The 14,682-nt window shown below is 39.8% G+C and overlaps 2 protein-coding genes across 7 annotated transcripts; one reads left to right on the forward strand and one right to left on the reverse strand.

Annotated features, from left to right (window-relative positions):
- Positions 1–1,838: 1,838 nt before the first annotated feature.
- On the forward strand, positions 1,839–11,289 carry LOC108109981 (phosphorylase b kinase gamma catalytic chain, skeletal muscle/heart isoform). 6 transcript variants are annotated; one of them, XM_017218808.2, is made up of 12 exons: positions 1,839–2,077; positions 2,492–2,663; positions 2,840–2,929; positions 2,997–3,134; positions 3,762–3,940; positions 4,008–4,292; positions 4,359–4,449; positions 4,998–5,134; positions 5,196–5,293; positions 7,312–7,797; positions 10,196–10,354; positions 10,418–11,289. In XM_017218808.2, exons 4-12 carry the CDS (start codon positions 3,043–3,045, stop codon positions 10,550–10,552), a joined length of 1,662 nt encoding a protein of 553 aa, XP_017074297.1. In that variant the 5' UTR covers positions 1,839–2,077; positions 2,492–2,663; positions 2,840–2,929; positions 2,997–3,042; the 3' UTR covers positions 10,553–11,289. The 6 variants fall into 6 exon arrangements, with proteins under 6 accessions (XP_017074297.1, XP_017074299.1, XP_017074298.1 ...); XM_017218810.2 differs by having other exon boundaries at positions 2,492–2,929; XM_017218809.2 differs by lacking the exon at positions 2,840–2,929.
- Positions 11,037–12,101, reverse strand: LOC108109983. The gene is made up of 2 exons (XM_017218814.2): positions 11,674–12,101; positions 11,037–11,558 (listed from the first exon to the last, which is right to left on the reverse strand). Exons 1-2 carry the CDS (start codon positions 11,777–11,779, stop codon positions 11,323–11,325), a joined length of 342 nt encoding a protein of 113 aa, XP_017074303.1. The 5' UTR covers positions 11,780–12,101; the 3' UTR covers positions 11,037–11,322.
- Between the last annotated feature and the right edge of the window lie 2,581 nt (positions 12,102–14,682).

The following is a 14,682-nucleotide window of genomic DNA, read 5'->3' on the forward strand; positions in this document are numbered from 1 at the left end:
CCAGCTCGGTCAAAACAAGACGCACAGCCAAAAGAACGACTGTTTCGTGCTGCTAACGACCAATACTAACCCCCCCTATCACCCGTTTTTCGATTTTGGGAAAATCAATTTTGGCCCAAATTTCGCATTTTTGATAAGGGGTACCATCATCAAAATTTTCAAAAATGGGCCAAAAATGAAGTTTCCCAGATTTGAATGCAATTCAATTGGGAATCATAGCAATCAAATTACGAGCCCTACGAGGTATTACATTCCTCATTTGGACCGTTTTTGGCTGTGCTATGGCCGAAAAACTGAAATTTGTGTGCCCAAAATCAAGTATACGCCTTTTGGTAGCAGAGAGCCCGACTTTGTTGCAGTTGCTGAGCTCTAACTTTGCTCAGACAAGACGCACAGCTAAAGCAGTGACTGTTTTATGCAGCTCACAACCAACACTTTAAGGCCCTATACCCACTTTTTACAGTGGTGTACTGCTCTTTTGCTGCGAGGGCTGATTTCATGGCTAAAAAATCAAAATGCAATATTTGTTGCGGTTTTTCAGCTCTAGCTCGGCCAAAACAAGACGCACAGCCAAAAGAACGACTGTTTCGTGCTGCTAACGACCAACACTAACCACCCTGACACTCGTTTTTCGATTTTGGGAAAGTCAATTTTGACCCAAATTTCGCATTTTTGATAAGGGGTACCATCATCAAAATTTTCAAAAATGGGCCAAAAATGAAGTTTCCCAGATTTGAATGCAATTCAATTGGGAATCATAGCAATCAAATTACGAGCCCTACGAGGTATTACATTCCTCATTTGGACCGTTTTTGGCTGTGCTATGGCCGAAAAACTGAAATTTGTGTGCCCAAAATCAAGTATACGCCTTTTGGTAGCAGAGAGCCCGACTTTGTTGCAGTTGCTGAGCTCTAACTTTGCTCAGACAAGACGCACAGCTAAAGCAGTGACTGTTTTATGCAGCTTACAACCAACACTTTAAGCCCCTATACCCACTTTTTACAGTGGTGTACTGCTCTTTTGCTGCGAGTGCTGATTTCATGGCTAAAAAATCAAAATGCAATATTGGTTGCGGTTTTTAGCTCTAGCTCGGCCAAAACAAGACGCACAGCCAAAAGAACGACTGTTTCGTGCTGCTTACGACCAATACTGGCCACCCTTATCACTCGTTTTTCGATTTTGGGAAAGTCAATTTTGATCCAAATTTCGCATTTTTGATAAGGGGTACCATCATCAAAATTTTCAAAAATGGCCCAAAAATGAAGTTTCCCAGATTTGAATGCAAATCAATTGGCAATCAAATTACGAGCTTTACGAGGTATTACATTCCTAATTTTAACCATTTTTGGCTGTGCTATGGCCAAAAAACTGATTTTTTGCCCAAAACAATGTTATGACTGTTGATTTTCCCCTCGGAATAGCAGTAATTCGACCACAACTAAGCCAATAATGGCCCAAATGTGGAATTAATCGTTTCTTAAACATTACATCAAAGTCTTCCAAAAATGAATTTAATTTATAAAGTTTGAATTTAATTTAAGGGATTTTGGGATTTTATTTAGGGAGCATGTATTTGCTAAACACACCACACTTATTCTGTTACATGCTGAGCCTTTCAACCCTGTAATGGAGTATGTCTTTACTAAGTAATCGATATCATCAAATTGAAGTCTTTTATTTAGTCATACCGATAACAATACTTGTAACAGTGTTACCTTTTTCATATAGATTTATTTAGTATATGTATACAAATTACATACCGATATCGATTACAGCGGAGTAGGACCAATTTTGCTGGCTTTTCTTTCTTGGTATTTTTGTTGGTATTTTTATACCAATTATTAGTGCGAAAAGTAGACGGATAAAGAAGTAAACAGACGATGCAACGGAACGGCTAAGAAAACTCGCGGCAATTGGAAACGTAACGAAAAAGACGTCGTTACTAGCGACCAGAGAGCCAAGTGGCTACACGTGTATGTGTTTTACGGGCGGTGCGCGCGCCAACTCCGCAAAAAGCGTACTACTTTTAACCTTAGTTGACATTGAAATGTACCCGCTTAGTTGGATGTCCACGATGGTGCGTGTGTATGAGTATGTGTGTGCTGTGCGGCGTCTGTGTGCGCGAGTGTGTGTGTGATTGCAAAGGAGGATGAGAAAAAAAACGAGAGCAAAGCAAAAACAAAAAGAACCTGCTGCACATAATCGGTGTCTGGTGTGTCTCCGCTGTGTGTGTGCATGAAAGAAGAAGGAAAACAACTGCAAGAAATCAAATGACAACAACAACAATACGATGTATATCAGTGATAAGAAAGCAGAACATAACAAAAATAATGCACCTCTTTTGAAATAGAAACAAAACAAACCGTTGTAGTTGTGTAATCATTCATAACACAACACACACACCGAGTAACAATTTGTGTATTAGTAAATTTTAATTCTATTATTTTTGATTTAATTTTTGCCTGTTATTCAAATCGATCTCTGTTTGTAGTTGGCATTCGTTATTAATTAAATCAGCCGCCAACAGCTGAGCGAGTGAAAGAGAAAGAGTGAAAGGGCAAGAGAGATAGTTAACCGATACAGGCCACTTCCACTTCCAAACGAATCGGAGCAGCGCAGTCAACAGGAGCAGCGCAGCCAGCGGCGCAGTCAGCAGAGGCTTGGTAATTAAAAGGAAAGACTGAAACGAAAAGAAAAGAACGAAAGTCGGAAAGTCGCAAAGTCGGAGAGTCGCAGTCTCAGTCGCAGAGATTCCACTCGTGTCGCACGTCCGTTCGTTCCCACATTGTCGTTATAAAAATAGCAACGCCTTAAACGATCGCATCAACCTCATCAACAGAACACCATCATCAAAACCATCACCTCCTCTTCCTCCTTCTCCGCTTCGACACCGCCGTATCTCATCTTCATTAACAAGCAGCCCGGCAGAGTAACTGATCTGATTACGATCATTATCATCCTTTACTAATCCTAATCCATTGTTTTTTCAAATTTAGATTCCAACCTGCCGTTTCGGCAGCCGGCAAGATTTCACTGGATCTAATGGCCAAGGACGAGGAGGATGATCTGCTGCCCGACAAGGATGCGGCCAAGGGCTTCTATGCCAAATACGAGCCCAAGGAAATTCTGGGCAGGTGAGGATCAAAAGACATTTGATAGGACTAGAAAAAGATATCCCCAACAGAGATGGGAAAATTAAAAACTACTTTTTGGTTTTTCAGCAAAAATTTATTTCATTTAAACCTGAAATGTTTCATTTTATTTTTTAACTTTAACTTAAAAGCATTCCTTGCGAAGAGAATCTTACATAAATTAACTTAAAAGCAATCCTTGTGACGGGAATCTTACATAAATGTATCGAAATATCCTCACTAACTTATCATAATCAAAATAGTTCCTACAAGTGATCCCCAGAAATATCTACGATCGATCTTTTCTGATTTCACAACCTTCTACTGCTAAGTCTGCAGTAATGCCAATTTGTTTATGGCTCTGCAGTTTGGCTAAATGGTGCCAAGTGAGTCAACCTTCTTCAGCTCATTACATGAAGCAATGACATGGGTTTTAAAGTGGCGCCTGTCTGTCGGTTACTTCTCCTCTTCGTACACCACACTGAAGATCACAATTTGCTAAGCAAATAGCAGAGACTAAGCGAAAACAAGGGCTATTACAATTGAAGCGATTAGAGATTAGATAAATTTCCCGATCATGCCAATGTCAAGTGCAGCAGAGCTTATCTCAAGCCAATGTTTGTCTTACAGGGGCATCAGTTCGACCGTGAGACGATGCATCGAGAAGGAGACGGGCAAGGAATTCGCTGCCAAGATCATCGACCTGGGCGCCACCACAGAGGCGGGCGAAACGAATCCATATCATATGCTCGAAGCAACCAGACAAGAAATCTCAATACTGCGCCAGGTCATGGGGCACCCCTACATAAGTTAGTCCTTCTAGCACACAATATAGAAATTGATTTTTAACCCATTTTTTTAAATTTGCAATCACAGTTGATCTGCAGGATGTGTTTGAGTCAGATGCATTTGTTTTCCTCGTATTCGAGCTGTGTCCCAAAGGCGAGCTCTTCGACTATTTGACATCCGTGGTGACGCTCTCCGAAAAGAAGACGCGTACCATTATGCGACAGATCTTCGAGGGCGTCGAGTATATACACGCCAAGAACATTGTCCATCGCGACCTCAAGCCCGAGAACATCTTGCTCGACGAGAATCACAATGTTAAGATCACGGATTTTGGTTTCGCTAGGCAGCTCCAGGAGGGCGAGAAACTGACAGGTGATTATCATGAAGAATCCTTGGGAATTAATTCCCTTATAAAACTTTATATAATATCTCCTACAGATCTGTGTGGAACGCCTGGTTATCTAGCGCCGGAAACGCTAAAATGCAATATGTTCGAAGGATCCCCCGGCTATTCGCAGGAAGTGGACATGTAAGAGCAATATTTATCAGTATATGCCCCTTTTTTTATGTTGCTTGACTTGAGTCTAAAGAGTTGGTCAGTAACTTTAAAAGTGCTGACAACGTTGTTAAATCTTGTTAAAGTTCTACGAAAAATATTACTTGATTTTTAATGTTTACAAAAGCTAGCGTCATATTCTTACTTGAGCATACAAAAATATTAAGGAAATGCCATCGAAATTAGACCCATTTTTTTTTTTAGAGACCAATTTTGCTGATAGGTGTTTATATAGCACTTTTATAAACGTTACTTGTCAATCGAATTGTTTTGATCTTGGAGTGTGCGTCATTACAATCTGAAATCTGATGAGTTCCGATACGGTTGTCTATTTTTCTTTGGTTCAGCAAAATGTACGGGTCTTTTGTTTATTGGCCTGCTGGACGTTTCCCACTGGTATTAACGTTACTTGAGCTCAGCAAAAAATTATTGATAGTTAAACGCTTTCTATAATGGTTTCCAATTCTTTTCTTTTCCTAAAACTGACACCTTTTAAACATTTCTCTTTTGTTTGTTTGCAGTTGGGCCTGTGGCGTGATTATGTTTACGCTGCTCGTCGGTTGTCCACCTTTCTGGCACCGCAAGCAGATGGTCATGTTGCGGAATATCATGGAGGGCAAGTACAGCTTCACCTCACCGGAGTGGGCTGATATTTCAGGTTAGTCGAATGTTATAGTTATGGAAAATGTATGTTAATTTTATGCCCGTTTGTTTTTCAGAGGATCCGAAGGATCTGATACGCAAATGTCTAGTCGTTGATCCTGCGCAACGTATCACCGTCAAGGAAGTATTAAGACATCCATTCTTCAACCAAATGGTAAGTGCCGGAATTGTTAGCCGCCGCCGAGCCCCAACTAAGAGCACTACAACCACCTGTACAAGGGAAAAATCAGTCCAATTAGTCCACTTAGCCGCCAATAATGAGGTCCGCCTTCGAGTCGCCTTTTGTGTGTTCGGGCAGCAGTCTTTAGTTTTCGCATCACCTCTCCTTGTATATAGATTATAGATCTCTAGTGGAGGGGCTTAACCTCTGGAGGGGATCCTTTACACAATCAATCCAACCAAAAAACAACCGTCCCTGCAAATGTCTCTAAACACCAAAATACACCTAAAAAAAAAAACAAACAAACACACACTCTGATGGAAAGAACACACCTGTGACTCACAACCCACTCACAACAGCCTATTAACTGCTTCTTCTTCTTACTGTTACCTCCTAAAAAAATACGATTATGATTTATAATTTGGTTAGGGTAGCAGCCTAACCCCACCCCGTAGTATATAGTCCAATTGTCAGATCTATGGCCTGACAAGGGTCTGTCATAAGTTTGGATCCCCAAAAATTCACCTTTCGGGCCCTCTTAAGCAGCACTCCTCGTTGTGTTAATTTTTTTTTAATTTTTACTATTACTATTTATTATACCAAACATTTTCTCTCTTCTTTTCCTTACATATAAACTATTTATCAAATCGAATACAATTAACTTAAAAAAAAAAAAAACGAACCAAAAACGAACGATAACAAACACACACTATCGATAGCTGTTCGAGCAAAACATTGATGGCCTCAAGCGCAGCCTGTCGACCAAGTCCCGACGAATGAGTCGCATCACTGAGATCGCACTGGTAACGAACTGTTCCCGGACTAACCCAAGCTCTCTCTTTAAATCTCTGTGCTGTGTGTCTCCGTATCCATTTAATATCGGAGCCGTAATCGCTATAATAACGATGATCCCGATAATCGGGCCGGCAGATCCAACTCATGACCACATATATGCAATCCTGCCGGCCCAGCATATATTCGTCTCTGTGTTCCGTTGCATTCTGTTCTGTTTCGTTCTGTGCCGATCTAATATAACCCAGCTAAAAACTGTACATCATAGTGCATATCAATTGTATACTATTTTTATATATTTATAAATCGTTCAGGTCATGTGCCAACATAATAACTTTTAACTGACAAAAACAAGCAAAAAGAAAAAAGAAAACGTACCTGATCTGCTTCGTTTTTTTTTGCATCTGATTTGTTTTGCTTGTCGATTGATTGATGCCCCAAGATGATAACAAAATCTCCCTCTAATCCCATTTCGTTGTACACTCGATGTTGTTGTCGATCTTGTGCTCCCTCTGTGTGTTTTTCTTTATTGTACAAAACAACCGATTGCCTCGATAACTAAAAAACGATAACACACGTCTGCAGCTATGCGCTTGCCATTCGAATCATTCTCTGTTAAGTTAATAACTGTGTCTGCATGCCAACCAAAAGATAAAATCCTGCAGGGTTTCCTTTTTCCCAGACCGTACCCCTCCAAAACCCCAAATTTCCCAATTTTGAGTCACTGCATGTCTACGTGCATTAACCATTAGCCAGCGAGAAGAAGGAGAAAAGGCAGTGAGATATGAGGATGATACACCCATACCTTGATTCTAAGGGATAATACCAATTTATAAGAAAGCATCCAAAAGATATTTCTCTTTAAAGTAATGAAAATCAAGGTAGGGGTGTATTTCAAATACATAAAAACCCAATCAAGGTGCATATAAGTATGAAGTGTAAAGGAATAGGAATTAGCCTACTAGGATGTATTCTTTAAGCCAGGTTATATATAGACTGTAAGTTAAGGTGATATATATTTATATATGTATGCATTAGTACGACCTGATTCACCCCCTTTTGATTTATCCCCCAATGACTGATAACAAAATTTTAATTTCTTCCGCGCCCACACTCTGCTGCTGCCTCTGCCCTTGCCTCTCTGCCAACCAATCAACCAACCACCAACCTCATCCTTCCTCCGTTTTGTTATTTGTAAATCGCGGTGTTGACGTGATCAGGTGTTAATGGGTGACCGCCGGCATGCACCGGCTCCGACTTTGTCGGCCGCCCATTCGAGCAACAGGTACCTCCTCGGTTCCGAGGCATCATCGTACCGTTTTGGGCAGTTAAACAGCAGTAGTGGCGGTGGTGCCCCCGGTTACCTATATTGTGCGCCACAGAGCTCCTACTCGTCGAATCGTATGCGTGACGGGCCGTTTGATGATGCAGCTGCCTCCGTATCCGCCTCCGCCACCTGCCATGCCATGTCATCCAACTCATCCACGTCTGCCACGGCCTTGGCAAACGCCTCCATGGCATCCGCCACCTCACACAAAACGCTAACGGCGACAGTGTACTATCAGCAACAACCGCAGCAGCATCAGACGCAGCAGCAGCAGTATCACCAACAACAGACGACGCAACTGCCGATGCAATTGCAATTGCATCATCCGCCAGGCAATGGCGATGGCAAGCAATCGGTGTATGCACCTCCTTCAGTGCAGGCAGGTTTTCCTTTGATTTTCTTCTTTGCTTTCCCATCACAAATGGCCCAACGGTCGATGGCAGAAAACGCTAGGAAAACGAAAAATTTCATACCAAATACGTGGACAAATATATATCCTGTTCTAATGGCAACTTTTCTATAATTGTTAGTTGATTTTCCTATTTAACAACATTATAACTTTGTTAAAAACACATTATTACCCTTTCTGGTAACCAATTTTAATATAAAATATTTATTCTTAGCCAAGAATAGAGCTCTAAAGATATCTGTTTATAAAATTCCTATTTAAAGTTAACTTTTCTTTCATGTTTTTAATTATGAACTAAACTTATTTGACACCTTAAAGAACATAATATTTCCTTTATTTAAAGTTAATTCATACAACTATTTTAATGATTTTTGTTAAAGACAAGTTACATACTTTATTTCAAAAGTTGTATTAGTCAGTTTTGTATGGATTTTTTTTTTCGTTTCTTCTAACTTTTTTTGACAGCCGCGTGGGTTATTATATATTTTATATATATTTATTTAGATGCCACACGTATTATTACTGATTAATTTCTAGCGCTTTTAGTTGATTCGATTTAGTTCACTCCACTCCATAAATCATCAGAGACAAGCTGCACTCGACTCACTCACCTCCATTGTATCACTCACTCACTCACACACCTACATCCCTCTCACTCACTCACCCATGCAGTATACCGTTCGGCTGTCTCTCTCTAAGATGTTGGATCCCAATGGATTGTAATATCGGGCGATCGGTCAAATGCTGCTTACAACACTCACACGCACACACACACACACACACATACACATCTGCCTACTATTTAGTTTAAGATTTTGAAAAAGTATCTCTACTGCATTATACTATTACTATTATTGTATTTTCTTATAGCTGACACTTAGTCATATCATAGCGAGTAAACACTATGTTTGTATTATATGCACCTTTCTCTAGTACATATCTCTCGGGTGAACTGGATGATATTTACAAGAACTGTATGTAGTTGACTTGCTTCTGCCGTATATACCTCTGTGTAGCCATAGCCGTATAGCCTTTATAGCTATATAGATGTAGTCGTGATCGGTGAATCGTCGTCTGTCACTAATCTCACCCCAAAAAAAAAAAACGCCTATCTTAGTGTCTCTCATTTGTCTCTGTGTCTTGTGGAGGAAGTCAGGATAGTAAACTAAGCTAACTTGCATGCTAGTCTAGTAAATATGATTAACGTGTCTCACCCTCAGTGTATATATACCCAAAAAAAAAAACAAAGATAATAACTATTAATTCCAAATTAATAATGATCAATATCACTATTTAAGCTTAGCTTATCTAATGGATAATACAAATTATAAGTTTAAGAGCTGATAAAATCATTTAACTAAAGATTTAATATATTTTTGGGTGCATATATATGTATATCTATTGCCCATTCTATAATCGTAACTATTATAAAAATAACGCCAAAATCGATTCACTGACGGATTATTATTTTGTTTAATTTCTCCTCTGTTGATGATGTTATACACGTTTTGTTTGTGTGTCATGTTCTCTATATTGTCAGAGTCTCAACGCCCTTATAAGATGTGTGTCTATAAGTCGGTGTTGTGGAGACTCCCTTGTGAGTAAACCAAGTCAAACTGAGATAGATTTGCATACAGTATTATTATTATTCTTATATATATATATATTTATCCATACAACCACACGCCCACTCCGCATACCTAAAACAAAAAACTAGTCAATGTATATCTGTTTTTATCTGCATAATGCCACACATATATTTATATTATGATTTACAATCATGCCAGTTTAATGGTAATCCGTAAATAGCGTCAATGTTGTCGTCAACTCGAAAATGTTTCTCTGACTGTAACTACTCCTCTAATCCCTAACCTCTGACCTTTGATTTGCTTTCGGTAATGGCTTTCTTGTCTTCTACTAATGCGTCTGCTTGGCCACCCACCACCAACCTAAAAACACTCTAACCCAAAAAAAAAAAAAAAACTAGTAACTAATGCTACAGAAATAATGCTCACCCATCGAGACACTAACTTGGAAGATGTATATTCTTCATTGACAATAACAACCAAAAACTAACACTGGGCACTCGAAACATATCGCTGTCCCCGATCCGTGTTGTTCTCTAGTTTTTTATACTTGTCCGAAGGTGTAACCATTAACCATTAATATGTAATCCACCAACTGCTAACCCCCGAAACGATTTAACCCCCCGAAATTTAACCCATGGCGTGTGCACCTCTAACCAAACACAAAGCCAAAAGAAAAATAAAAAGAAATATGTAAAAATGAGATCGATCCGCAATGAGCGAGTTGATGTCCGAAGTGTACAGAAAGTTCTAATCCGTATTTATCCGTTTCTCATGTTTAGCTGCGGAAACAGAGTCGCTTCAACGCGCGCAAAAAGTTCCAATTCGCCATATTAGTGATACGGGCCGTTATCCGGATACGGCGCCTCCGCTACACCGCCGAGCCGCTACACGTTGAGGAGGCCATCCGGGATCCATATCGCGTCAAAGTTCTGCGCAAGGTTAGTATATGTTTTTACAATGTGATTATTATTATACATTAATTAACTAAAATTTAATTGCAGGTCATCGATGGCTGTGCCTTCCGTGTCTACGGGCACTGGGTTAAGAAGGGCGAAGGCCAGAACCGCGCCGCCCTCTTTGAGAATACTCCGCGCACCGAACTGCACGCGCTCTACATCAACAATCTCAGTCGATAGGCGGCAACGGGGGCGTGGTCGCTGAGCTACATAAGCACACACACAAACACACACACATAAAAAACAAACAATCAACTAGCAAGCAAGCAACCAACAAACAAACAAACAAACGAATTAGCAAAAGTTACTAAGAAAAACAGGAAATTGCGATTGCAAAAGGAGAGACACCAAATAGGATTCAACCTTAAACGGCTCGTTGCGATTTCGAATTCGCCTCGTTCTGGATCTGGGTTTTTATCTGGGGCTTCGAGAAGCCCAAAATCAAAGCCTCAAACCAAACACACAATCGCAGGTGTAGATATACATACATGCCTAGTTATATTACCTCTCTCTGCCTTTTTTCGTCCTTGTGATTTTGTTTAAATACTTTTTATTTGATTTTTTATTTTATTATATTTTGTTTTATGCGCCCGCCATCTAGTGTTATCAGTTAGTGTAGAGTAGTTGGGCAACAAACTACTATATATATATATACAAATATATATACCCCGTGTACAGTGATGTATTACCCGATGCCAGAACGAGCCGAATCGGATATAGATATAGGTAGAGCCGCGGACAGGTCCTTGCCTCATTATCCAAACCCAACTACACCCTCACAAGCAAGCATACATGCATATGTATTTTCTGTTAATGATTCTATTAAATTATTTAATTGTATTGCTAAGCGTTTACATTTTAATTGTTATGTTGTAGTATACACAATAAATAAATCAAAAAAAAAAAACAAAAAAACAGATCACCAATCGAAAAGTGTGCGTGAAAAGTGTTTAGATGTGTTTGTTGCAATCGTAGGCTCGCTCGCAGCAAGCGGGATAATCGCGATTTGTGTTGACAAAGTCACGCTGTTTGCATCCCTTGGGTGGAGCGACAGCTGGACAGGTGTTGAAGGTCACATATAAATCGGAATGGCATTCGACTTTGGTGCACTCCCGGTTTGGAGCCTTACCAGTCTGACCGGGCGACAATAAAAGGCCGCCGTCGATCACACACTGGCCAGGATGATCTGAAAATGGAAAAAATTATTTGGTAAATATTTTTTCAGAAGTTACTCTTTGCTCTATAAGTTTGAGTTATGATTAAAAAGTAAATCTTAAAAACACTAAACACCATAAACTTACCGGGATTGGTCAGTTTAACCTTGGCAATGGCAGCCATAGCTTCTTGGCCTCCCAGGATGACGATCAGGCAGGCGAAAAGGGCAGCAGCGACGGTGAATTGCGACATTCTGTTTTATTTGGATTTGGTAAAATCTGGAAACTCTGGATGGCGATGTTATCAACTTGGATGCTGGTCCGCAAGTGCTGTTGTTTGGGCCCCAAGCGAAACGTTTTATACACAGCCGGGTCGCCGGTTATCAGAAGTCAAAGCCCCGGAATGAGGCGGCTTATCCGTTTTAGCTGCCAACGACAACGATCTGACCTTGTCCAACGGTCGGTAGAAGTGCGTGGCAAGCTCCTTTTTCCGACTCCCCGATGCCCGGTTTATCTGCCTGTTTGGCCGCTTTTTTCTCACATATTTTTGTTGTTGTAATTTATCAGCGGTTCATTGAGTATTTAATTACACTTACTCACAGACACAGACGCCTTTAATTTATTTATGCACAAGCACATACACATGCGTGCACCAAATATATATTTATTATTCTTTTTTTATTATTATTATTACAGTCGTTGGGGAAGCTTATCACGTTTCATTATTTTTGAAATTTTTTTGTTTTTTTGTTTTGGGAATTTTCTTGTTTTGGTTTTTTGGAATTCCTGCGGTCATCGAGGTGGTCCAGCGGGGTTAACTTAACTTGACTCACCGATAGGGTACAATAACGTCAATTTGCACTTTCACCGACTGCGTAAGGTTTTTGACCCAATATGTTAGACAAGCTTTAAATTAAAGGAAATCAATATGAAAAAAAGAATTTTAGATTTTTCGTTAACATTAAAAAAATACAACATACCTCGCTACCAATGGTTCAAATGAGGAATGTAATACCTCGATGGGCTCGTAATTTGATTGCCATGATTCCCAATTGATTTGCATTCAAATCTGGGAAACTTCATTTTTCGACAATTTTTGAAAATTTTGATGATGGTACCCCTTATCAAAAATGCGAAATTTTGATCAAAATTGACTTTCCCAAAATCGAAAAACGAGTGATAGGGGTGGCCAGTATTGGTCGTAAGCAGCACGAAACAGTCGTTCTTTTGGCTGTGCGTCTTGTTTTGGCCGAGCTAGAGCTAAAAACCGCAACCAATATTGCATTTTGATTTTTTAGCCATGAAATCAGCACTCGCAGCAAAAGAGCAGTACACCACTGTAAAAAGTGGGTATAGGGGCTTAAAGTGTTGGTTGTGAGCTGCATAAAACAGTCACTGCTTTAGCTGTGCGTCTTGTCTGAGCAAAGTTAGAGCTAAGCAACTGCAACAAAGTCGGGCTCTCTGCTACCAAAAGGCGTATACTTGATTTTGGGCACAAAAAAATCAGTTTTTTAGCCATAGCACAGCCAAAAACGGTCCAAATTAGGAATGTAATACCTCGTAGGGCTCGTAATTTGATTGCCATGATTGCCAATTGATTTGCATTCAAATCTGGGAAACTTCATTTTTGGGCCATTTTTGAAAATTTTGATGATGGTACCCCTTATCAAAAATGCGAAATTTGGGCCAAAATCGATTTTCCCAAAATCGAAAAACAAGTGATATGGGTGGTTAGTATTGGTCGTTAGCAGCACAAAACAGTCGTTCTTTTGACTGTGCGTCTTGTATTGGCCTAGCTAGAGCTAGAAAACCGAACATAGTATTGCAAATTTCTGTTAAAAATAGGTTTCCTCATTTTTCAGCCTTTAATCAGGAGCTCGCACCAAAATATTAAAACTATAATGATAAAAGTAAGTATATGTTTGAAGCTTTGGTAGTCAGCTTCATAAAACAGTCATTGTTTTAGCCATGCGGCTTGTATTGACAAAGTTAGAGCTAAGAGAATGCAACAAAACCGGACATGTATTGACAAAGTCAATATATGTATGTATAGCTCCATGTGCAGAAAGGCTGCTTCCTTCTCAGGATTATGAAAGAGGAATAGGGCCACTTAATGGCAAATAAATTGAATGGAATGTAAAAGCTTACATCGCTTAAAAATTAAAAATGGTTAGCAATTTTCAGATTTTTTGTAAAGAAAAATATATAATTTATCAAAATTCTTACATTTATTTTAATGCCAATCTAATTTTTAATATAAACCGAAAATTTAACTATTAAGAGCAATTTTTTAAAATTTTAAACAGTTAAAAATAACCGAAAAATTTAAAGTTAACGGCTATATTTGGTAATTCCAAGTTATGTGCACTCCGTGGCACTTGTAATTCCCAACAGGTTCTAGCAGAAATGTTGTGACTATGGCGCTGTTGGCCGGTGAAAAATCAGTCAACTCATTTGTGTGTGTGTGTGTGATGTGTTAGTACAGTGCTTCTAAGTGCCTTCATGTGGTCCCATGGTACCCACCATCATATTGGTGGTACCTGGACATGGCCTCCATGGAGGATGCAGTGCACCATGGATTTTTTTTTTTGGAATTCATATTCTGGATGACGTGAGGTGCTGGATATAGATGACGATGCCTACTACACCATGACTGATCTTCAGCAAGCCGGATATCAAGGTAGGTGGCAAACTTTTTTATATTTTTGATGAATAAGCCGAGGGGCATAGTAGGTCCATATCCGCAATTTTTGCAATCGGCTTGCATGCCGTCAATGCAATGTGGATAATTTAAGAATAAGTTACGTTAAGCTAAGCTTGCCCAGCTGTAATTACTCCGACTCTTAGGCCCAGTCCATCGGCTATGGAGATCAGGTTTTTCCCGTTTATGGACTGCTGCTACTTCGGAATTATGGATCACCGTCATGGAGATACTGCTCGGCTGTGGGAAGTCCCAGTCCCTAGCCCATTCCATTAGCGCCATAGAGAACAAGTAATGCTCTACTTCTGTTTTTCTGAATTATAGACTGCTGCCACTTCGGAAGACTTATAGACCACCCACACGGATACACTGTCCGGCTGTGATTTCTCCCAGTCCATCGGCCCTAGAGACCAGGTACTTTTTTGTTTTGCTCCTTTTTTTCTTACTTTTCGGGA

Source organism: Drosophila eugracilis, unplaced genomic scaffold (assembly GCF_018153835.1).
Source record: "Drosophila eugracilis isolate 14026-0451.02 unplaced genomic scaffold, ASM1815383v1 contig_394, whole genome shotgun sequence".
Classification (NCBI taxonomy): Eukaryota; Metazoa; Arthropoda; class Insecta; order Diptera; family Drosophilidae; genus Drosophila; species Drosophila eugracilis.

What these genes read in the sequence shown, in the direction of transcription:
- LOC108109981 (XM_017218810.2), top strand. Translation starts at nt 3,043, where the DNA reads ATGGCCAAGGACGAGGAGGATGATCTGCTGCCCGACAAGGATGCGGCC. An exon ending in ATGCACCTCCTTCAGTGCAG is followed by an intron (nt 7,798 to 10,195) that starts GCAGGTTTTCCT and finishes TCTCATGTTTAG; the next exon opens with CTGCGGAAACAGAGTCGCTT. An exon ending in GCGTCAAAGTTCTGCGCAAG is followed by an intron (nt 10,355 to 10,417) that starts GTTAGTATATGT and finishes ATTTAATTGCAG; the next exon opens with GTCATCGATGGCTGTGCCTT.
- LOC108109983 (XM_017218814.2), bottom strand. Translation starts at nt 11,779, where the DNA reads ATGTCGCAATTCACCGTCGCTGCTGCCCTTTTCGCCTGCCTGATCGTC. An exon ending in GGTTAAACTGACCAATCCCG is followed by an intron (nt 11,559 to 11,673) that starts GTAAGTTTATGG and finishes TTCCATTTTCAG; the next exon opens with ATCATCCTGGCCAGTGTGTG.